The sequence below is a fragment of the Neomonachus schauinslandi genome, chromosome 15 (genome assembly GCF_002201575.2).
Source record: "Neomonachus schauinslandi chromosome 15, ASM220157v2, whole genome shotgun sequence".
Taxonomy (NCBI): domain Eukaryota; kingdom Metazoa; phylum Chordata; class Mammalia; order Carnivora; family Phocidae; genus Neomonachus; species Neomonachus schauinslandi.
The window spans coordinates 15584100-15608154 of NC_058417.1; the positions used below are offsets into that span (position 1 = coordinate 15584100).

The 24055-nt window shown below is 53.7% G+C and overlaps 2 protein-coding genes across 2 annotated transcripts in view; one reads left to right on the top strand and one right to left on the bottom strand.

The window, feature by feature from the left end:
- Positions 1–5: 5 nt before the first annotated feature.
- Positions 6–6674, top strand: MRM3 (mitochondrial rRNA methyltransferase 3). The gene is made up of 4 exons (XM_021704228.2): positions 6–338; positions 595–839; positions 2777–2944; positions 5364–6674. The coding sequence occupies exons 1-4, from the start codon at positions 25–27 to the stop codon at positions 5900–5902; spliced, it is 1266 nt and encodes a 421-aa protein (XP_021559903.1). The 5' UTR covers positions 6–24; the 3' UTR covers positions 5903–6674.
- Positions 6675–9742: 3068 nt separating this feature from the next.
- Positions 9743–24055, bottom strand: part of NXN (nucleoredoxin) — a 154914-nt gene continuing 140601 nt past the window's right edge. The window contains exons 6-8 of the mRNA XM_021704064.1: positions 17439–17618; positions 15616–15740; positions 9743–12611 (exon numbers count right to left, since the gene is read on the bottom strand). Of these exons, the coding sequence (XP_021559739.1) occupies positions 12429–12611; positions 15616–15740; positions 17439–17618 (488 nt within the window). The 3' untranslated portion in view covers positions 9743–12428. The remainder of the gene's footprint in view (positions 12612–15615; positions 15741–17438; positions 17619–24055) is intronic.

Below are 24055 nucleotides of genomic sequence, written 5' to 3' on the forward strand. Positions count from 1 at the left end.
ACGCAACCCACGGCGCGGGGGAAGATGGCGGCGCGGGGGAAGGGCTGGGGGTGGGCCACGCGGCCGCTCCTGCGGGTGGTCCAAACTTGGTACCTCGACGGGCGGCGCTGGGTCCGGGCGCTGCGGCGGAACCCCGTGAGGGTGGTGTTTCCATCGAGACAGGTGGTGGAACGGAAGCCCGGTCCTGGAAAGCAGCCCCAGAGGGCTGCGGCTGAGGCCAGTCCCTACGAGCCGCGACCAAAGCAGCCGCTTCAGGTGTCACCATCCCAGACGCCCTGCACCTGGGAAGAGTCGGGGCTTCGCTATGATAAGGCTTTCCCCGGGGACAGAAGGCTGAGGTGATGTGTTCCTGAGACTTGTCTTGTATTCCTGTTTCTCTTCCCACCTGTCAGCGGGAGCTTAACCTCTTTCCTCCTGTTGGAGGACTTCTCCCGGTACAACCCTCTGGTTTTTATTATGCATGGAGGGCAGAATAAATGTTTTCTTTGGAATTCGTTTGTTTATGTCTGTGAAGCTCTTTATATCTGTTAGAACTAGGTGTGTCTCCGTAACAAGGATGTTAGTAATTACCCGTCTTTTTGTTTCCACCCACAGCAGTGTAATGACAATAGTTAAGTCCAGGCCATTTCGGGAAAAGCAAGGAAAGATCCTGCTGGAAGGTCGCAGGCTGATTGCAGATGCTCTCAAGGCTGGTGCTGTGCCCAAAGTTTTCTTCTTTAGCCGTCTGGAATACATAAAGGAGCTACCCATTGATAAGCTGAAAGGTGTCAGCCTCATTAAGGTGAAATTTGAGGATATCAAGGATTGGTCCGACCTAGTAACACCACAAGGAATAATGGGTCAGTGGCTATACTATGTGTCACTAGAAATAGAGATCTAGGATTACTTATTCATGATTGTCTTAGGGCAACGAATTTTATTTGAACCAAATTCAAAATGTTTTCTTAAGACACCCAGAAAAATACAGTTCTCATGTCTGTGCATCTTACAGTATTTTCATTTGAAATTGTATTATGGCTCTTCATAGTCTCTAGGAATAACCACTGTTCTTTGAACATTATATTTTTTAGGTCACTTCTTCAACCCTTAATGTCCAACTAAAGTTTAAGAAAATGTTTACTAAAATATTTAGCCCTCCATTTGCACAAGACTTCTGCCAGTGTGGTGATACCCTCTGGCGTCGCCCCCCTTATTCTGGAAGCATGTCTGAGCAGTAATTTGCCCATTGAACAGGAAACCGTGTCTTTATTTGGTTGAATCTAACAAGATTCTAATAGACTGTGATGTCTGTTAGCACTTAGGTATTCTTTTCTAAATACGTAAAGACTAAATTCTTTATATCTTTTTGACACTGGAATTAGATCTTAGATCTGAGAATTGAATGGCAGTAAGTGTAGAAGTTTCTCTTGGGTAGTAAGGGACAGTTAGGGCAGGGGGAGTTATCTTCAAGATTCAAATGTTTGAGCCAGGATCTCTCATACCAATTGTGCATGTGTTTCCTTGTGGTAAAGTTCAGTGATTAGTTGGGAGAGGATATTCTGGGGACCATCTCTTGTTCTGTAACCTAGCAAGTCAGGGATCTGTGACCCTGTGCTTAGAACTCTTCCCCTAGGGTGGGGATTTGGGACTGCTAGAGTCCTTCCCTTACTCTTAAGTATTTGTGCTCTCGTTAGCTACACCTCTTAATTCCCTACTTCATGCTGCAGTGCAAGTATCACTCATTTTCACCACTTTGGGCATGTGTGCTAACAGTAGCCAGCCCACCCAGGACTTCTGTAGCCCTCCTCGTTGTTGTGACTGCTTTCATCATTTCATGCCTCTGAAAAATACATATTATTTAGCATATCTTTATGTTTTATTCAATATTGGAGGGGTGGGGTAAAGGGAGAAAGAGGTAAGGCCTCCTGTCAGACTTGCGGCATATCTTCAAAATCCAGTAATGTAAGGAGGGCCTGTAGTAGAGAGCTTTCATCACTACAGCTGATCAGGTAGAAGTTAAAGGAAAGGCCCCTGCCCCGCTGAATGGTCTTACAGCTATCTGTGGCCCCTCAGTGCAGGACCTTTTTACAGCACGCAGATGCCTAATACCATTCTAGTGCCTTCATTGATGGATTAGGTATAGGTATTTATGTGTTCTTGGTGTGAATAAATTGGCCTAGCCTGTGGCGAGGGCAGTTTAGAAGTACCTATTAACATTAGGGGTGCACACACAGCATATATCGATTTCACTTGCAGGTGTTTTTCACAGGGAATGTTTGGACATGTGCATAGAGATACAGGGATGTTCATTGCAGGGTTTATAATAGGGAAAAATGGAAAATAAGCTAAACGTCAGTCAGTTGGGGAAGAGCTAAATAAACCTGGTATGTTCATGTTACAAAATAACGTGAAGCAGTTAAAATAAGGTAGCTCCGAATGGATTGACGTGGGAAGTTCTCTAAGACATCTCGTGTTAGAGAATTGAATAAGGTTACAGAATAACACATAAGGGTGTGACTCTTTTACGGAAAAGAAGATAGTACCTCTATATGGGTAGATGTATATATACGTAGGCAGACGGATGGAACAGGTTCTGAGGGGATACACCCTCAGATCGAAATCAGTTATGGGGGCTGGGTATCACTGGTAGAACTTTATGTATGAATTTTTTCAATCAGAATGCATTCCTCTATTACTTATGTAACTAAGAATATAGAAAGATGGGTAAATAAATGAAAAGCCAAATTATTCCCTGTGGTTACATCAGACAAGTGAACCGCCTGTTTTGTTTCCTCAGGGATTTTTGCCAAACCTGACCATGTTAAGATGACATACCCAGAGACTCAACTTCGCCATTTGCTGCCCTTATTGTTGATTTGTGACAATCTCCGTGACCCCGGGAACCTGGGGACGATTCTGAGATCTGCTGCTGGGGCCGGCTGCAGCAAAGTATTACTCACCAAAGGTCAGAGCACTGCTTCCTGGGTGGATCAGGTGGCCGTTTGTAAGTGAGCTGGCTCTGAGGGTGGACACACATGGATTTGAGTCTTGGATCTGCCCCTTATTAGCTGTATGTCCGTGAGCAATATTCTGAGTGTCGGTTTCCTCATCTGTAATGTGGGCATAACAGAACCTACCAGGTAAGGCTGTTTTGACGATTGTGATGGCGCATGTGAAGTACTCAGGGCTCTGCTTGGCACACATAAGTACTTCAGGAAATGTGGATTATCTTTTAAAATTATTTTGACACCCGCTAGGTTATTAGAGAACTTAAAATCAGTCGGGAAGAAACAGATGCCAGTTTTAACACTTCATGTCCTTTGTGTAACGATCTTGAGTTCCCAAAATGTTGGGCATATGACACCTTTCTAACTCTTGACATTCTGAATCCTATAAAAGGAATGATGCCATCGGAGTGTGATTATGAAATTGGGATGCATTTGTCTGAGCCTCGGGATGGGTCAAACACCCCACACAAGCTAGCCTCATGACATTTCTCTCCTGCCATCAGAAATAGGATGAGTAGGGAGCGCCTGGGTGGCTCAGTCAGTTAGCATCTGCCTTTGGCTCAGGCCATGATCCCAGGGTCCTGGGATCCAGCCCTGTGTCAGGCTCCCTGCTCATCAGGGAGCCCGCGTCTTCCTCTCCCTCTGCCCCATCATGCTCTTTCGCTCTCTCTCAAATAAATAAAATCTTAAAAAAAAGAAGAAGTAATGGGATGAGTAGGCTTGGTTCTAAAAAGACTTGCCTAACATCTGGGACATACCTAAAAAACTGCCTCTTACAACTTGTGGGGAGGGTGGGAGGGAGAGGATCATTCAGTGTAAACTAGTAATGACACCCACTGCTGACACTTGCCTTGGTTGCTCCTTTCAACCCCTCGCCCCCGTCCCACCTTGTTGGACTAGATGGAGTAGATAGACGTCAGCATGAGAGCTAGGTGCTGGGGGTCCATCATTAGGACCCCACTTAGCCACCCCATCGTTGAGCACTCTGAGCCGGTGTGGTTTTGGAAGTGTACCTATATATTGCAGGCCGTGCGGTTTCCACGTTGATGGTGGTGGTGGGTGTAGAGGAGGTGGGGAAGGAGTAGGGAACACTTGTTGTCGTGCCCAGGATGGAGGGCATGAGGATGAGGGGGGAAATCTCCTTTTGTCCCTTACTCCCCACCAGGGAGAGGGGTCAGACTGGAGTCTCGGCCCCTCCTCTGTCCCTCCCTCGCCCCCAGCTCTGGGTCCCTGCGGTGATTGGGAAAGCCCACCGTTGGCACAGTGTGTGGGCAGTGTTCCGTTTTCCATTTCAAATCTGGTTTGCCTCCTTACTCTGTCCTGAAGTTAGGTTAATTTTTGCAGTAACTTAGAATGCAGAGAGTTGTGCTAACGAGTTAGGGGAGGGTGGCAGGTAGGTGGTGGCCTGGCCCTGCTGCCTCCCCCACCCGAGGTCCTGGGAAAGAGCGCGTGCAAGTGGCTGGGCTGAGCAGTTCCAAGAAGAGTTCTTTTAGCCTTCTTACTGTGCTGTGGGGGGGCGTGCATGTGTGCGTGTGTGTGAGAGAGAGAGGGCTGTTGCCTTGGCTCTCCCTGGATTACTGAAATCACCCCATCTATGTCCCCCTCTCTAGCAGCTTCCCTGCTCCAGTGCAGATTCAACATTGAAGCTGAATGGGCCTTTCGAAAGCATAAACCAGATTCTGTCACCACTTGGCTTAAAATCCTTCGACCCCATTATGTTGTCTAACGGATAAAATTCCAAACTTCCTCAGCTTGGCTACCCACCCTCCTTTAAATTGGTCCTTGCCTGCCTCCTGTCTCATCTCCCACCGCCCCGTCCATTATCGGCCAGATCACTGTCCTTACAGGGTTTGGGCTGTGGTGTTCTTCCCCACTCTGTAACTCCCCTGGCCTTTGACAGCTTCCTCCTGTCCTTCCAGATCCAGCTCAGGGTCATGTTCTGTGGGTGTTTCTCCTGGGAGCTCCGCTTTGTACAAGGGTTTTCTGTCACCCTGTTCATGCTGCTTTCACGTCAGTTACTGATATTGTAGTCATGTGTTCGGATATTGTCCCAGCACCATCGCCTACTCTGCCACGAGCCCCTTGAGACTAGGGACTTTAATGCTCTTTGCATCTCCTGAAGTGTCTGGCCCAGGTGGATGGTCATGTTGAAGGGATGAAAAAAGTCTGTTTCAGCACTAGCAGGAATTCATCCTGTGGTCCCTTGGCTGGCTGGATGCTGCTGTAATTGGGGAGGCAGAGGTCCCAGCTCTCGAGAAGGCTACAGTAGGACATTTTTTGCTTTCTTTCCTGATCCAGAATTAATCTGATTTACTCCACAGCCCCCTTGTCTGGGAAGGTTTATAATCCTAATTGGATCCTGTCTCTATTTTCTAGGCTGTGTGGATGCCTGGGAGCCCAAAGTGCTACGGGCAGCAATGGGTGCACATTTCCAGGTGCCCATCGTCAATAATCTGGACTGGGAAACCTTGCCCAACTACCTGCCCACCGACACGCGGGTCTACGTGGCTGATAACTGCGGCCTTTATGCCCAGGCCCAAATGTCTAGTAAAGCCAGTGACCATGGTTGGGTATGTGAGCGACGACTCTCGAAGTTGCACAACTATGAGGAAGAAGACGATGATCTAGAACCTGGAGCCAGTAAGGCCTGGCTCCCTGAACTTGAGGTCCAGAGTTATGACTTGGACTGGACAGAGGCACCAGCAGCTGTGGTGATAGGTGGGGAGACCCACGGCGTGAGCCTGGAGTCCCTGCAGTTGGCCGAGAGCACCGGGGGCAAGAGGCTGCTGATCCCCGTCATGCCTGGTGTAGACAGCCTAAACTCGGCTATGGCTGCCAGCATCCTGCTTTTTGAAGGGAAAAGACAACTACGTGTGAGGGCAGAACACTCGAGCAGGGACAGGAGTTACCACTGAGACGGAACATGGAAGTCAGTGCTTGGTTTGAGGGGGTCCCAGCCCCTCCTGCATTGTTAGGAGATAGGCAGAGTTGGTAACTGTGGCTTCCCAGGCCATATCCAGGAGGCAAGAGGTGGGCAAGACGCTATTAACATGGTTATTGGAAAAATAAGAATTTCCATGAATCTGCTTATCCTCCAAAATAACAAGGGTGAGAATTCTTCCTGAGATCTCCCCCTGCTCCCTAACAAAACTTCCTCTTGAGAGAACGCAAAGATCAAGCACGACTCGTGCCCCAAGTGGTGGCAGAGTGGGATTGCTTTGATAGGTTGGAGGGGAGAGGTTTTGGCAGGAACAGTCTCTTGGGTTGGCTGTGCTCTCCCAGGCGGACAGCCTGGAATTGCCGCACTGGTGCCCCGCTGTAGTCCGGGCCTGCCCGGGGCCTCACACAAATGCCTGATGCAAGTGGCCCACACGTTGTTCTCGACGCCCTCCATGCCCTGTCAGCTTTCAGAAGGTAGAAGAGCCCACAAAGGCTGTGGCTTGGCCCTCTAGCTTCGCAGAGCCGTGATCCCTGTCCCTCCAGCGGGCTGAGTCCGGGAGGCAGCTCAGGGACCTGTACCACTGAAGTCTGTTGGCATTTGTTCTCAGCACCTTGGAAAAGTACTAAGAAAGCAGAGGTCACTAACAGGAGGTTCATGCCTTTCCAGCATGAAACCAGTCTCCTGCAGCTTTGTCCTGGATTATTGTTCCTGCTGATCCTCGTTACAAAATAAAGATCAATGAAAGAGCAACAAACCCTGTGCCTTGTTCCTGTTAAAACAGTGTAAAAGATGTATACCTGGGCACGTAATTCTGAGCCTATTTTACCACACTGGGTGAAAGAAAAGAAATTTACATCCCATTCACTTTCTAGTCAGTGACTTATATACCGTGTCTCAGAAGTTCTTTCTGTATATTTGTGATGATAATTTAGCAGAGAGGAGGGCAAGCTTTCCTTTCTTTAAAATGACTACAGGGGAAGCAAGTGGTGGCGAAGTTCTTGTTTGTTGAGTGATAATGGAAAATTGTCTCTTGAATTCTTTTCCATTTTAAGGCCAACATTTCCTTTTTCACCACTTCCCCAGGAAATCAGAATAAAAAAAGGAGCAGTACATGACCAGCAATGGGCTCAGGGAAGCTGGGGGATGGTTGGCCCAGGGGCGCCTCGCCTTCGTGTGGCGCGAGTGCTGGGGGTGATTTCTGCCACGAGGTGGCAGCCGTGCTTCAAAACCACTCCCAGCCCCGAAGGGAGGGGTTGGGTTTTCCTGGACTCACTCAAGTCGGAAAGGAGTCCAGTCTCTCTCCACAGAGGGCGTTCTGCAGGCCCCCCGGTTTCGGAGGGGCTGAGGGTGGAGACCCATCCAGCTTCTCATTCTCTCGGAATCTGAAGCCTAGATAGACGTCGGACCAAAAAACTAAGGAGGAATTGGACAGAGGGGAAGTGGCTTGCAGCAAGGAAAAGTGGCCCACCTTCCCGTGAGTGGAACGTCTGGGAAAGCGCTGGGCAAATGCTGCTGTCCCCGGACGCCTGCAACTCCGCCTGGGGATCCTTACCCCGGTTTGGAGCTTTGGAGCAGGGAGAGCTGCAGAGTCCTTTTCCCGGCCCCCAGCCCCAGCGGCCAGCTCGCCAGGAGAATCCTGTCGTTAAGGCCCAGAGGGTGAGCCAGACCTCCAGGGACGGGTCTCCATGTTTCACCTGGGACCTTCTACCCCTCGCCCCGTGGTTGATAGGAACACCTGATGGCCCCTTCCAAGCTGAGCTGCTTTTAGCTCCACTTTTGTCATCTTGCCCCACAAAGACCCCAGCAGCAGCACCTCACCTGGGGTCCTGTGACTAGTGCTGAAAGCCACCAGCTGGGCTGCAGGGCCAGGGTGCCCCCCCCACCCCCGAGGCCCAGCCCCTCAGCCCACCCCTCACCGGGAGCAGATCTGGCTGGCTCACTTAAACAATTTTAGGAAACATGTATACATCTTTAAACTCCAAGAACTTACGTTCTGTCTTCATCAGTGAACGCACAAAGCTAGAAGCCAAATGAACGGACGAGCTCTTCATGGGCTCTGCTGTGGGCGACTGAAAGTCTGAACTAGGTTGCCACGTTACATCGGTGCGGCTGAGACAGAGCCCACAAGCCGGGCCACGCTGGCTGGACTCGGGAAGCCGCGGCCAAGGCCAACACTCAGAGACCAAGCGTGACCGAGTCTGAATGCGTTACAGATGGCATCGATTCTCTTCCTACGTTTGTATTGTAGGGAAGCTACCGTCTTCAGCCGAAGCCGCCTATTTGGAGGGCCCTCCTCAGAGCTGTTGCTACTTCAGAACGCAAGAAAGGAACAAGGGTTGCAGGGCAGGGTGGACAGGGCCGCAGCAGGCTCTGGCCTCCCAGCTTCCCTCACCTCTGCGATGTGTGTGTTGGGGGTGGGGGGGTGCATGCTGACTGCAGACCGGCAGAGTGGCTCCTGATTGGTTGGGGACTTCCTTCCACATCCTGTGATGTCCAAAGGAGATTTCGTTTTGAGCCCTGGGTCCCAAGATCATGCCTCCTACCGTATCCTAGTTCTAGCCCCTGTGGCTGACCAGCTTGTGTGAGGCACGAGCACCCAGGAATCCAGACTTGGGGCTGCGTGCCTCCTTTGGGCTGCACACTGGCCGAAAGGCTTGGGGACAGGCTTCCATGAGTTGGTGGTACATTACTTAATAGAAATCCAACAGTCCTTCAGAACAAGCCCTACCCAACTGCCAATAACACACTTCCTGGCTTGGGAAGGATTCCAAACCCCCAAGGGGCTGGGACACATGCCTTAAACAAAGCAGATTTTTTTCATGCTTTCATGTTTGAGGCATGCCTAGGACATCCTAATGTATTTCCCCCACTAGAAGGAGAAATCCCAGCCATAAGTAGACACAATATAAAATCTGCCTACAAAGCGCCTCCTGATTCCCGGAAAATATTTCCCGTGCACCATTTACTAACACTGAATAATCAAAAATGACGCTAATAGGCAACAGCCATTTGTCAACAAAGAATTTTCCCTTGGGCGGCCGGCCTGGATATAAGTCGTGGGGTCAGCAAAGAGGGATGCAGGTGAAGTGCTTACTTCTACACAGCTGCTCCAGGGAACTTGAAAGACCCCGAGCTCTGGGCCTCCGGGTCAGTCCTCTGTTCACATAGCACCACCCAAAGGAGCCACAGAGGGCCAGTGCGGAAGCTCCCCCACGGTCCACATGAGGCCACGTTCCAGTCCTTTGGGGCAAGCATGGGCCTCCCCAGCCCGGCCCGGGGAAATGACTTACGATTAGGATGTGCCTGCACCTGTGTGCCTGGAGGGGGCTGGGCCAGGTGCCCGCTCAGATCTCTCCCAGAGCTACAATCCAAGTGTACATGTGCACACGCACTCACACACACACACACTCACACACACATGGTATTCTCCCTAAGCTAAGACACACACACACGGTATTCTCCCTAAGCTGAGAGAGAGACACACACACGGTGTTCTCCCTAAGCTGATACCTGATTGGGTCCCGCTGATCTGATCTTGGACCATGGTTCTGTCTCTAGATCACTACAGAACTCCATTTGCTACCCTGGAACAAGGCTACCCTGGAACAAGGCGGCAGGAGGAGAGAACAGCTTTTTTGTGTCTTTAATTAGGCAAGAGGCAAAAACAAAGTCTGGCTGAAAACTACCACTTGAAGCTTGGCTGATGCCAAAATAGTACTGGCTCCCTGTGCTTGGAGAAGTGAGAGCCACTGAATTTGGGGACACACTTCGAGATGATGGGTGGGTGGGGGGAGGCAGGCAGCCACCTCACTCCTGGAAAGGAAGCTTTGGTTGCGCCTTGGCATTCAGCGCTGCCCACTGTACATACCAATTCCAGACACATACCCTTTATTCTTAACCAGATCTTTATTGTTGGGGACAGGTAAAAAAATCTCATCTCGTTGTGAAAATGGGTAGAATCGGATCTGGAGGTCATTGTGGCGAGCACAAGATCTGGAACCCCAGGGTGGCATTTTTACAGCCCACCTTCCTGCCTCAACCTGCTGGGGCGCGGGTTTCCCTCGTTGCTGACGGAAGCCCTTGAAGAGATCACAGCCAGGGTTTTAACCTGCTTCCAATTAGTGACAAGAATTAAGGTATTCTGGAGCTGCTTAGTGGGAATTAGGAAGCCACCCACTCCGTCTGCATCAAGAACCTTTAGGATCTCTGGCACCACTGAGAGAGGGTTTTGCTGGCACTGGTGAAGTGGTCCTCCCCCAGCGTTTCCCCTCAAAGCCGCCATATAAACCTAAAGGTTTTTTGTAGTAAACCTTCCCACTGATCCTAAGCTACACACTCACTCTCAGAGGGGAATTCTGGTGGTAGGGAGCCCGTTGCCCTTAGTGGCAAGTAGTTCAGTCAGCGCCGTAAGGCCAGAGAACAATCACAGATGACCTAATTTTTCTGCCGCAGGGACTTACAGGCACCCCTCACTGGACTCTGTTCCTTTTGCACCAGAAGAGAAGTAGTTGCTGAGAGAGACCACTTTTTCTCCAAGGCTATCATGATATGGGACACAGGCAGAAATCCAAAGAAACCCATCTTCCAAGTGAGGTGGAGCTCACCTTGTCCCCGCATCCACCGCACACCCAGAGGAGACACAGGCAGGGTTTCCAGAGAAGCCCCTAGCCCAGGCTAGAGCTAGGGCTGAGGGTCTCCAGCTATTGCCTGTTCTTCACAGGGAGACCTGCGTGGGATTCCTCGTTTCTGCAACTGGCCTCCTTGGGCTTCAGAGCACTTGTTCCCCTGTGGGGAGGGAATGAGCGCCAGGGTCCACAAGGAGGCCTGTGACCAGAGAATCCACCCTCCGCCAGCACAAGTGGAACCAGGAGAGATGGCAGCCAGAGCTCCGGCAGGGATCTGCCTCCAGTGCTCTAAGCCAAAGGAACTCCTCGACTTCAGGCGACCAGTTCTCGATAATTCTGGAACACAGCTACTAAGGTATCCAAAGAAAGTCAAGAGGATCTTGTATGCTCCCCCCCAACCCCCTCCCCAGAGCCCAGCACTACAAGCAAGAAGATCTCTGTTATTAAGCACAGGAAAGGCCAAGTTGTTGATGATGTCCAGAGTTGCCTGCTTTATTTCTTACTAGGTGGTTGCATTTCAGGCTTGCGCCATCAAGTAACTGTCTAATTACCAACTAACTTTGTGCCTCTGAACTACTCGTCAACAATCCAATTCAGCAAGCAGCAGTGGTGTCAACAGCTGGTGGGGGGCCGGGTTTTCCAAATCAATGGTCTTGGCTGACAAGTGGAGCCAAGGGTAAGGCCCGTGACCGTATGAAAGACCCTAACGCCTGGTCGAGAGAGGCCCAAACCCTGTGAACCCCTAGGCAAAGCCCTCCACCCCAAGTGCCAAGGACACAACTGTTACTTTTCTTCTGTGAGAGCCAAGCTACTGGAGCCTAGCCGAGTGGATCCAAGGCCTACTTTTAGTGGACACGTCCTCTGCTCCCACTGCCACCCTATGACACAGCTCCTTGTGCAGGTTCTTAGGGAAAAGCTAGGCTTCTGGTAATTTCTTGTCTCTTTTTAGTTCTGCTTTGAAAAGAAAAGAGGGATGACGGGTAACCAAAGGCGGACACAGGCACCTGGGCAGAGCCGCAGTGGCCCCAGGCCCAGAGGTGGGCCGAGTCAGAGGTCTGCGCTCTCCTCTAAGGACACAGGGCTGGGTGCCTCTCGGGAAGTTGTCCAAGGGGGAAGAATTTATGAATAAAATTCCAAGACAGTAGAGGCTGTTCGTACGAGAAGGCAGAAACTTGGAGAAGGTAAGATCCAGGAAGAAAGACGTAAGGAAAACACGAGAAGCTCTTTCTTATCACGTGGTAGGAGCTCGGAGGAAGCAGTTACTACACGAATCTTTACCAGAGCTAGTCCTTTTCTCCCCAAGAAGGAGCACGAGCTTCCTTCGCAATCTTGCGATCCCCTGGCCCGCGAACGGGCTGCCAAGCCGGTGTTTTTCCCTCACACCGAGAGAGCCGGACTCACTTAGGACAAAGGCCATTCCCGTCAGCAGCTCCGCGCGGAGGCTTCGCGAGCCCGTGGCCCTTTCCCTGCTCCACCCGCACGTACAGCCATGCGTCATTGCGTCACTGCGCTGGCCTGGGCCCTGCGTGCCGTGCGGACGCCGGGAGCGGGGCCAGAGCGCCGGGGCGCTGTCCCTTCATGCTCCCTAGGCGCAGGACCAGCGGGTACGTACTTCAGTGAGAGCCCGTGATGGGGTGCGCGCTGGTCCCGAGCAGGGTCTCCAGACACGGCGGGTTCTTGTGCTGCGGAGAGGCTGTGCACCTTAGGGTGCTGGCTGAGGAGTTAATGCAGAAAACAAGGCACCACAGAGAGGTTGGACACTTGGGTTGTGTGATTTGGGACACGCTGGAAAAGTCCAAGGGTGGAGGGAAGGAAGGGGAGGAGGAAGAGGAGAAGACCCAAGTTTTAAATAACGTCTCCTGAGGCTGGAGCCCCCTAGATGGGCTCTGGTTTGAGCTTTTCTGCTAGGAAGTCATTCACAAAGGCCTCCACAATGGCGGGGGTGATCTCCTCCACGTCCATCACGTACTTGGCCCGGGCCGACATGTCCAGAATGGTGAGCAAAGGGGCAGCCTCCGGCAGATTGGTGTAATCGCGCAGGGAGTCAGTCATGTCATCCTGGAAGTCACCAGAGGGAGAGAACACGAGTAAGTCTTCCAGAAAGAGGGTAGAGAGATCCCCCCCGCCCTCCGACGGCATGGAAAGCCGCCACTCCAGTGCCCCGAAGAGTGGGTGGCCCTCCGGGAAAGAGGGGCTCTCAGAACAGGGAGCAGTGGACTCGACCCTGCCTTGGAGAATTCTCTCTGCCTCTCCCCAGACCACCAGACAAGTCCTCTTTCTTCATTAGCACAAAAGCAACTTCAACGTGTCCTCTGCTGGCTAACAATGTGTTGTCCTTTAATGACTTCCTTTTGCCATTACCTCTCAATTATCTGCAGACCCACTGTGGATGTCTGAGGCCAGTCTGGACTTCCAGCTCTGGAATGATGTGAACAGAAACGGCTCACTGTCCCCACCCGCACCCCCGAGGTTCAGGGGGGCAGGAGCTGCACAGTCAGTTCAGAAGACAGGGCTCCTGAAGCTTCCACAGGGGCCTGTACTGATCATACATTCCCACGGACTGTCCAGGTGAATTTCCCTTATTAAGGATAAAAGCAAACCCAGAAATCCAAAGACTAGTGCAAGAGTTTGTAAGGGAGCATCGATCTGAGATTACCTCTCAGGCTACCGCCCCCCATTTGGTAGAGAGCAGGAAACGGACTCCATACACCCACCCCGAGGCTAGGTCACTATAAAACACACGCAGCCTTCTGAACTGGATGAAGACCCGAGTGCCTCTGCACAGGAAGGGCTTGGGGCATTCCTGGCCTTAAATGCTGGCGAGCAGGAGGCACGAAATCTACCACTCACTGGTTTCTCAGACAAAAAAAAACACATTCCTTTCTCAAAGGGCAGATCTTTAGGCAGATGATTAGAAATGGCATGCACTTCCAGCAATGATGGGTGATTCAGCATCTCTGGCGCTGTTGACCCCACCCACGCCCTCCGTGTGGGTTAATAAACGATCTTCATGATAAAGCAGAGGGGAGGCACCTGGACGACGACGACTGTACATCGAATTCCCATTAGGAGGCCTGAGCCAAGCTGAGCATAGTGCTGGGCCCCTCCCCTCTCCCTCGGAGCAAACCACAGGGAGATGAATTTTAATGTCTACTAAGGCTTCAGATGGGATGACTTCTGCGTGTCTGAGCAGGAGGGCTCACGACAAACACCCTTAGCCCTGCGAGGAGTGGGAGAGGGCCAGAGTCCTGGCTCAGAGGTGCCCCGCCAGTGCTCGATGACCCAGCACCCCGTGCCCATCCCCTTCCATGCCACCTGGCTTCTGAGCATGAGGCCAGAGAATTGGACCAAGGGAGCTGCCGAGGTCAGGAGCCCAGGTGAAGTACACAGGAAGGACAGGACAGCCAGGCGAGGAGCTGGATAGTGGATGACTCTGTCAGACCCTCCTCTGTCCTGGTGTAGGCATCCTGCCCCTGGGGCCTGGCCACCTGCCAGACCACGTGGACAGAGGAGTGAGAACACTACTTGTGGAGTCCCACTGACCTCACGTTCAGTCTTCTGCACCCCTACTTAACGTGTGGCCTTGATAAGTCACTTCTGTGAGCCCAGGCCTTGTCCCCTGTGAAATGGATTCAAGAACGGCTCGCATGGGGCAGGTGCTAGCCAGCAGGTGAGCCAGCAAGGACTCACAGCCCGGCCGACCAACCAGAGCTGGGACCAGACCTGGGAGCTGTCTGGCTCTCTCCAAGCCTCGCTCTCCTCATATGTGAAACAGAATGACGCCATTCCCAGTCCGAGAGGTGAGGAGCAAATGGGAGGGTGCCGGGCTAGCTCTGCTTGCTGCCTGGTGCATAGAAGACCTGCAAATGTGCCTTTTCAGCCACGTTCCTAATGCACTTACTGGAACTCCCCAGCCCCACCCCTGCCCCTGGCTGGGCCCCTTCTGTTCCACACCCATCTTTTCTCTCACAGCCATTTGAAAGGGGTTAGAGTTTAATATATTCAGAGCGGCTTCCATTTGTGCTTTGTGTGGAGCGGGCTTGTATAGCCCCAAGGCAGGGCCCTGTGAACCTGCTTTGTTCCCTCCATCCCACAGCAGAGCAGGGTGACCTCAGCTGCCTGCGAGGGGCCCAAGGGGCCCGGCAGGGCTTAGCAGGGGTGGCTATTGAAGAGGTGATGAATGGGTGGTCGTTCACTGGCCGCACTGCCTCTCGGGGGAACCAAATAGCACAGCATGAAGTGAGTGCAGGGCTCTGACCAACTGGGGATGCTGATGGGTGGAAACAGGGCAGGGGGCTTCCAAAAGTGTGTCTGTCAATAACCAGCTTCTGGCCGGCGCCCGGGGGTGGGGGGGTGGCGGAGCATGCGTGGACGGGCTTCCTGGGGGTGGGGACTGAGCCAGAGTGGCGACAGCCATCTTGCAGGGATCCCCGCGTCAGCAGGACAGAGGCTCCTGCACCTGTGGGAGGCGGCCCCAGCTGAGCGCCCGGCCTTCTCACCCTGTGGGAATTCCTCTGCACATGTCCATCCCAGCTGGAGGCCTTCAAGGGACAGGCCTGGGGTGAAAAGAGATTGGGACAGCAGCAGTGTCCAACCTCAGCACTCTCTCCGGGGCCGGCTGGGGACATGCAGGTCTGAGCTGTGGATGCCTGCCATGGGAAGAGCCCACTTTGCAGGCCAGGGCCGAGGGACTAGCCAAGCAGACGTTTTGTAAAGCATCCAGGGCCTGGTCTGCACCCAGCCAGGAGGGAGGGAGTGCTGATGACCATCTCTGTGGCTGCCACTCTTCCTAGCAGCCTGGGGGGGCGGGTACAGGTGCAAGAGGCAGCCCGTTCCCGGGAGGGCACCCTGCGGCTCTGAGTGGCAAACAAGGCAGGAATGTACAGCAGCGACACGAAATGGTTTTCCGTGCGGGATGACACACCTTTGCATGCCACACGTGTCTGTGGGTTCTCCACCCCAGATTCCGGGGCTCCTTCAAACATCCTCTAGAGCCGCATCACTCCTGTCCCAAAAGTTGGCCCACTGAGCAGCCAGTGGGCCAGGTCCCAGTGGCACTCACCTCCCCCGCCACAAAGAACAGAAGTGGCGCCTCCTCCTCTTTGGCTTTGTACTTGGCAATGATCTTCTCGGCTATTGGCTGGATCAGCTGCTTGGCTGCCTCAGACTCCCCATCATCCTCAGAATCTGTAATGGGGAGAGAGAGACACAAGAGGCACTGGTTTGTGGAGCAGATGGAGTGGCGCCCCCTGAGGGAGCTGGGTCCTGGGCCTGAAACGCCCATCTGGGCAGCCCCTGAATGGAAACCAGATTTCCCCTGGGACACAGGCCTCGCCTCCGGGGTACGGGAGGGTTGTGTCCGCGGCGCGTGCGCACCACCGTACTGGGCTCCTCCCCAAGTGTCATTAATACCCCAGGTGCCACGATTCTTTCCACCGAATTCTGCACAAACTGGCCTTGGAAGCTGAGCTTCCTCGAAGCCAGGACCTGAGGCCCTTGTAGTTTTTCTCTCAATCACAGAGCCACAGAATGACCTCGCATCTGATTTCCTACTGAAAATGGCAGAAGGGGTGCTGGCGGGGGGTCAGGACTGCAGTCCCATCAGCAGCTTTGTGGCAGTGGGGTGACACCAGGACCCCTGGAAAGCCAACTTCACAGCTGGCCGGACTCGCCTGGGAGGGGATGGACTGCCTGACCGGGTGCCCCAGAGCCCCCTTTAGTCATTTCTTGCCTCCAGTGAAAGAGCAGCATGGGGGCAGTCACACCCCGGGGCCCTGGGCATCACTCCTGCAGGACCCTGTAACCCAGAACAAGAGCAACTGCCCAGGCATCAAAGCGGGGAAGGGGAGGCAGGCAGCAGGAGTTTCACCCAGCAATGCCCCACTGCCCCAGGGGCCCGCAGCGTGCAGACGCAGCAGGATGTATTCCTGATCCACATCTAACCCGCTCTGCAATGCTGGGAACTCGCTTTGCCTCTCTGGGACCTCTTTACCAACATCTACAGAGGGCCAGTGAGATGCAATTGTCCCCCAGTTCAGGACTGTTTCCCAGAGGCCCCGGGATGTGGGTGTGTGAGCCAGCGGCCAGCAGCAAAGCCCTGAGGACAAGGACTCCCCAAGGCCATCTTTCCCCAGGAGACCTCTGTTCTCTGAGCACAGGGACCGGCGTGCAAGTCAGTTTGTGTAAGAATTCCCATGAGTCTGCATATTGGCGCCCCTTGTGGAGGCCCCCACACCAGACTTCCAGAGCACCTCCCTCACCAACCCCATCAGTCTAAGTGGGTATGGTGGCATCTCAGCCATGGTCCTAGAACCCCAAACTATTTTGAGCTGGAGCTGAGTAACACAGAAGGTGAGGTGGCCCTCGGCCAGTAGTCGCTCCGTTTGCAAAAGGAACAGGGGTCATCCCACAGGGCTGCAGGGAGCCTGGAGTGGACGTTCTGGTGTCTTCCTGCCCCGCAGAGCAGTCACCCACTGAGCAGAGAGCGGGCCGACTGAGAGGGGCACCCGGCCACAGAGATGCTGCCCTGAGGCTGGGAGCAGGGGGCCTTTGCTCAAGGGGGCCTGGCTCCTGCAGCTGCTGTGCTCGCTGCCCGCCTCCTTCCAACAATGGGTCTGGTCGTGGGGGCCGGACTCCCACCTGACCTATTCTTCCCAGCTGGCAGTCCAGGAAGGCAAGCACAGCGGCAGCTCCCAGAACCCCTCCCGCAGGGGCAGAGCCATGAATAAATCATTGGGGTCAAAAGGAAGGCTGCTGGGAGAGACAAAGGCCCAGGCTTGGCATTGTTGGTGACAGAAAGAAGCTGCAGGGACGGACATCCCCCCCCCCACATACGTGAGGTCCGTGGCGTCCAGCCCACCCTGGGGCTCCTGCTGGGCTTCCTACCTACAAACAGGACGAGGCAGGGGCCCTCGTTGAGCTGCACGGCGTTGGAGTCGGAGAGCTCCAGCACGGGCTTGGGGTGCCATGGGAACTCCCTGCAGTCCTCATCGTTCAGCACCTCCACACGCCCCTGCCGCGTGATCACCTCCCCCTGGGGGTCCAGCACGATGAGGGTGGGGATGCCTGCAAGGGAGAGAGAGCTCGCTTGAGAGTCGGGAGGTGCTGGGCCGGATTCCAGGCTCAGCCACTGAACAGCCACAGGACTCCCTTGCCACTTCTACAGGGAAGCCGGCAACTCACTTCCCCTCTCCAGGCCTCAGCGTCCTGCAGTGTGGTGAATGCACGACAGTTCCCTCCTTCTCCCACTTTGTAAAGATCAACGAGGTGGTGCATTTAAAGAACTTAGCACAGGGTCTTGGCACATAGACGCACTTAGTAAATCCTCAAGAGATCTCAAAGAAGCAGAAGACACCCCTGCCACCTGCAGGGGACCTAAAACCTAACCGATGTGGTGTGAAAACACCCTCCCAAGCCAGCACAAATCAACCCGGGCAGTGGACGTCCGCACACAGGCAGGCCACCCCGCCAATGGGAGCAAAGGGGCCAGAGGAGGGGAGGAGCCTGGGGCAGGGGCTGCACACAAGGGGACAGCTGGCTGCCGGTGAGCCCGCGACCCCACCCCCATCTCCAGCCCTGCTGCCTGGGGAGGTTCTAGTACCCGCTCTGAGGGGGACAGTCCCTGGACGGAGCACGCTGACTTTAGAGTCCGGGGCTGGAGTAAGAAATGCGACACAGAACTCTGGGCAACCCACACACATCCCCAACCATAAAGCTCCAAGTGAAAAACCAGAGAAAACCCCATCCTGGGTTACAGTGGCATTTGGGATTTCTACCTCCTTGCTCTTTGTACCCCACTGCCCGCTGTCTCTCCCCCAGCCAGGGTCCCCCCTACCAACCACAACCCTTAGCCACAGCTCTGCCCTTTTGGAGACACTTGTCTCTCTGCTGGCAGCAGCTCCCCTCCCCCCAACCCCCTCTGCCCCGCCCCCAACCAGCCACCTCTCCTCTGGAGCTGACCAGAGCTTTAATTTTATATGGGCCAGTGAAAGCCACAGCAATTTAATATTTATAGATTCCAAAGTATTCAGTGATAATTTGCTCCACTGACATTTCACTTCTCTGTGGGGGGGCGGGGGAGGGGACAGGTGTCGAGGCACCAGGAAAATGGCTCTAGTGTTTTGTAACCTGGCGCGGCTGCTGGCGCAGCAGGCATGCAGTGGTGGGCCTGTCTTCAGAAGGACTTAAACAAGTCCATTATGTTCACACCTATTAGAAGGAAGTGGCTTGGCATGTCGGAGAACAGGTCCAGAGAGAAACGGGCTCCGGAGAACTGTCATTCCCACTGCATCATGTACAGACGCGTGCAGCCGGGGCTCCTGGGGGCTTTTAGGACATTCTCAGGGCCGGCCAGGCCTCCTGAGTTGTGTGTCACACAGAGCACAAGAGACTTGGGGCGTTTCCAGCCTCATCCTTAGAGCTGCATGCCAGCCTCCAGAGTCTGCGCTCCCCATCCCCGAGGATGCAGCTGGGCGCCGCGACAGGCCAGCCGGCTGTGGGCCAGTGCCTCCTGTCGCCATGCCCCATCTCAAATTTGCTTTGGCGAAGTCCTTTCATCAGAGCTGCTGTTCTTCCGACACTGGGCAAGTCCAAGCGCGGGGTTAAAGTGGGGCCTGCCCACGGCTACGATTAGACAGAGCAGTTGGCCTGTTTGTAGCCCAGACGTGGGATGCTGAGTTGGTCTGTGGAGGATGAGCAGGCCGAGGACAGAGAAGGGAAGAAAAGTAAAACCTGCAGGCAAAGAAACCCACTTGGTTTCTGGTTTGGTGCCTCAGTTTCTCCAAGGGACTCCTTTCTAAGGGGGCTTCTCGCCTACCATGGCTGCAGCCTCTCTGAAGTCCTTGCTGGTGGGGACCAGCAGGACAGGGACATGGAGCACCCAGCTGGCTGCTGAGGGGGCCTCAGCTGATTCCACCAAGGAACAGCACCCCTGGGCCTTGGCTCTCCCCAGCCCTTCCCCGCAGCTGCACAAAAGCAAAGTCCCCACCCGTATCTGTGCTCTGAGTGCCAAAGCCCACGTCGAAGAGCCCAAGAGAACAAGGTGTGTGTGCCTGTGGTGCAGGAACAGAAAGCAAGTGGGTACAATAAGCCCAGTCAGGCAACAGCTCGGAGAAGCCCCTCTCAGGCACATGCCCTGGGCCAGGCCCCCTTGCCAGCACCCAGTCTTGGCTTGGCTTGGCTTGGCCCTAGAGCCCTAAGTGTGTGTGCTTTTGTCCAGGGATGAGCCGCAGGAAGAACAGGAGCGCTGTGTCTCCGCACATCTGCCCGGTGCTGCCACGGCCACGCTACTTCCTTACTCCCCATAACAGATGGCCTCGGATGGCCAAGTCACCCACCTAAGGTCATCGGGCCGCAAGTGGCCATGTGGAGACAGGAGCCCTGGTCTGCCTGTTGTTTTTCAACCCGGCCAGTGCGGATGGGGGCTCTAGCAAGTGGGGCAAGTAGGCGAGGGAAGGCCACCCGCATTCACAGCTTTCTGCACTTCCTCCTCTTCCTCCTCGAGGCCACGCGGAGGGAGGCTGGGGCTGCCACCCCTCTTCCCTCTCCTCCCCGCAGCAAGCATTCCCCGCTCCCCTCCCTTGAAGCAGGTTCCCCAAAGCAGAGCCTTCTAAGGAGAAAATAGGGCAAAGCCTCTAATGGGAAACTGAAAGGGAATGGAAAATTTCTAATCGATGCCTTTGTACAAAATAACTTCCATGCCGGCGAGGGGCTTCTCTGAAGGGAATGCAAAGGGAGCATCTCATCTCTGCCTGAGCTTGTCGGCTCCCAGCTGGGATGGCCGGGATGGCTGACGCAAAGTACAGGGAGAATTCTAAGGAAGACCCAGGCCTCCCCAACTTAACTTCTTGGAGCCTCATTTCCACAGCTGTCACAGGGGGGGTGGAGACAGTCTCCTTCTCTTACTGGGTGTTTGTACAAGTACAAAATGCTGAAAGCAGAGTATCTGGTGTTCAGTGAGTACTCCATCAATACTAGCTCTTCTTTTAAAGAGGTTCATTATTATTAGTTTTGGTCATCCCTGGGTTATTTGGCTCATGGGAAGGCAGAGGTATAGAAGACTGGTCCTTTGGTCTAGTGAGAGAAACAGCAACCTCCATGCTGGCTGGAGGAAGTTAGCTAAGGAAACAGAATGCAGAGACAATGTCAACGCCGCGGCGAGCGTTCCGGGAACTGTGTGATGTCTACCACGCGTGGGGTTGGCGTTCTTTCATTCGCACCATCCCAAGCTTAATGCTCGGGGGAAGAACATAACATGCCCCTGCTCCTCAAGGGAGCTTCTGCCTCAAGCCCCCTGCCCTGGGGAGCTGGGCTGGACCACAAGCAGTGCCTAAGAGTCCCCTTCACAGTCTCCCTTGAAACCTGCTGAAGAAAGGGCAAGGCCGAAAAGCCTGCTCCCAACGGTTTCCTCCTGGGAGGAGCCTATCTGTGAGTCTTTAAAACAGTCTCAAAGCCATGTGTCCTAAGCCTGTCCTACAAGTAGTGGGGGCGCTTTTCTGCTGCCGGGGAGAAGGAGGTTTCGAAGGAGGTGGCAGTGGTGGGGCCTGCGGCCGGGAAGCGCTGTCATACAGCACTCTGGGCCCCCGGACAGCAGCTGGGCAGGGCTGTCACCCCGAGGGCTTTCTTTCTCTGCTTCTAGATGGCCACAGGATCTGAGGGGGCTGGCAGTTGTCACGCAAAGAATGCTGGGAGCTGGAAGAGAAATGGAGGAAAAGCAGCCCCTCAGCAGGAAGAGCAGGGGAGGGTGCATGGCAGGGCAACATGCGTGATCCCAGCGTGGGGACTGGAGCAAGGTGGAAACGGTTTGTAATATATTGTTAGGTAGGAAGTAGAGAATATCCAGCGCTGTGTGTACAATTACAGCTCTGGGTAAGTATGTATGCATGTGGACAGAGACCAAAAGGGACTCAAAACAGGAAAAACAACTGTAGAGTAAGGCAGGAATGTGGGTGAGAGAGATTTTTCTTAAGCAGTATTACGATAAATGTGTACTAGCTTAAACAAGTGGAGGGCAGTCGGGCGGGGACGCATACACAGCCACGCCTTGGCCACACCGCTTGCCACTTTCCCTTTGCACTCCCTGCTGGCTCCCCCAAACCAGCCCTTGCCTGGAGAGCTCAGGGAGGGAGAGGGCAGCTGGTCTGGGTGGCGAAACTCGGGAGAATTGCAAGGCAAGGTGCAGGGATGGCTCTGGCCTACTTGAACTTGGCCCACAGCCCGTAAGCTGCTTGGACATGTGTCTGCGTCGGGAGGTACAAAGACATTTATGGCATCGTTCTTGTGATACAGAGAAACCAGACACAACCGAGTGTCCATCGACAGGGTAATAGCTATGTAAACTGTGGTCCAGTCGTGCAGTGAAACCCTTTTCGGCGCTGAAGAGAAATGAACCAGAGATCAGTATCAACAAGGAGAAATCTTGAACGTACAATGTTTAGTGAGAAAAGCAAGTTATAGAATGATATTACAGCATGTCAGCACTTAAGTATGCTTCTAAAAAACACACCTGGCACGACTATATATTATTCATGGATTCATACATATGCAGCAAAAATAAGAAAACCAATTATGAAGATACACATGAAACGGATGGTAGCATCTCCCCTGGGGGGTAGCATCTCCCCCGGGGCGTAGCATCTCCCCCGGGGCAAGGAGCAAAGCGCTCCGGATGGGAAGCTCACCTTTGTCTGTGCTCACGCTCCCATCTGTTTAGATTTTAAACACCTGAAGCGAAACGGTCACTTCTAGGTGGTGGCCACAAGGGTGCTTGTTCTTATTCTTTGTCCTTTCTTATTTTTTCTTTTTTTATGTTCTCTCAATTAAACGAGACACCCAGAATGGGACACTGAGACAGTGCCCAGCCTGCCCTTCCTAGGCCCACGGGGCCAGCCCTTCAAACACTGAGATCGGTCTAGGAAACACACCGTCACTGGCCCCTCACCCTCCACAGACAGAAAAACACGATTTCCAGATGCTTTGTTTCTGTAGAAAATCAATAGGTTCTGCCTCAAATTCATTTTCTGACGGGGGTGGGAAAGAGAATCAAGTTTGGGAAAGACAGAGGAGGATGGCCGGAATCGGAAGAGGAAGGAGGGAAAGGGAAGAGGAGAAGGAGAAAGATAAGGAGCAGGGAAAGAGGGCGACAGAGAAGCCGGAGAAGGAGATCCTGCAGCCCAGGGCCCTCATGCTGCCGCCCCCTGGGCAGCCAGGCTGGAAGCACCATCCTGCTCCAGGGCTGTTCTCGTGGAGGTGGGACCTGTGCATCTGTCCCTCTGTCCACTCTGTCCCCTACACAGCCCTTAGGCTGTCTGCCCTCCCCAAAGGTCGGGGTCAGCAGAGGGGAGGGGATGAACAAAACGCTAGGGTCCCCAACCCAGGAGAGAAGGGGTGCTAAGCCTCCCTGCAAAAAATACGGTGTTGGGCGCCTGGGTGGCTCAGTTGGTTAAGCGACTGCCTTCAGCTCAGGTCACGATCCTGGAGTCCCGGGATCGAGTCCCACATCGGGCTCCCTGCTCGGCAGGGGGTCTGCTTCTCCCTCTGACCCTCCCCCCTCTCATGTGCTCTCTCTCATTCTCTCTCTCTCAAATAAATAAATAAAATCTTTAAAAAAAAAAAAAATACGGTGTTCTGTGATAGCCAGGATTAGACAATTGCTAATGGGATTTGCCTTTTGCCAAGTGTGTCTAAACCCTTTTCTTAGAAAGGCATTTTTAAACAGCTTATAGGGCTGCAAACTCCCCAGTCTGCATAAAGCTATGGGAGTAGGGAGGCCAGGGGCTCAGAGTAAAAGGGCCGCTCCCGTGGGACGAAGGAAGGCCAGGGCCTCGGTGAGCCCAGGTGGCCCGGTGAAGCTGCTGGATGGGCACCTCAAAACAAGGCATCTTATGCAAGGCGTCCTTCAGGATGCTGGGTGGTGCTCGGAATCCGGTGATGCTCTGGGTCCAGCTTCCAGGATGCTCAGGAGGATCCCGGGTCCTTTCCGCATTACCCATTTTCATCGGAGTTTGTCGGGATAACACAGGGAAGCTCTATCCTCAGGTGCCTCAGTACACAAAGTGATCATGAGGTCAGGTTACTTGCTCGCTGTAAGGCATGGGCCAGGTGGAGGTGGCTCAGCTCGGGTGTGGGCAGGGGAAGGTACCTGGTGTGGCTGTGAAAGCACCTTCATCAGAAGCCTTCAGGAGGAATCGCGGAGCCCGGGGCACACAGAGAGCCAACCAGGGAGCGTGAGCTCTCCCAGACACAGCCAGGCAGGATATACTGAAGACTGGATCCTCAAAACAGCAAGAACCCTCTACTGACCCTGCATACGTGTGGAGCGTGTATACACGGGGATATTATAATAAGAAATACACAACTGGTCTTCATCCCTAGTTCCTGGCTCCAAGCTCCCAAAACCCTTGTAATTTCCTGAGAGGAAGGGGTGAGAGGTACCTCCTGTTACAATATTTGATCTTTCAACATTTGATCTCAGATCCTGACACAAGAGCTTCTAAGACCCTTGG

Bases quoted from the DNA above. Each gene is read 5' to 3' on its own strand.
- MRM3 (XM_021704228.2), top strand. From the start codon at position 25: ATGGCGGCGCGGGGGAAGGGCTGGGGGTGGGCCACGCGGCCGCTCCTG. The intron at 339-594 runs GTGATGTGTTCC...TTCCACCCACAG, and splicing joins CCCGGGGACAGAAGGCTGAG to CAGTGTAATGACAATAGTTA. The intron at 840-2,776 runs GTCAGTGGCTAT...TTGTTTCCTCAG, and splicing joins AACACCACAAGGAATAATGG to GGATTTTTGCCAAACCTGAC.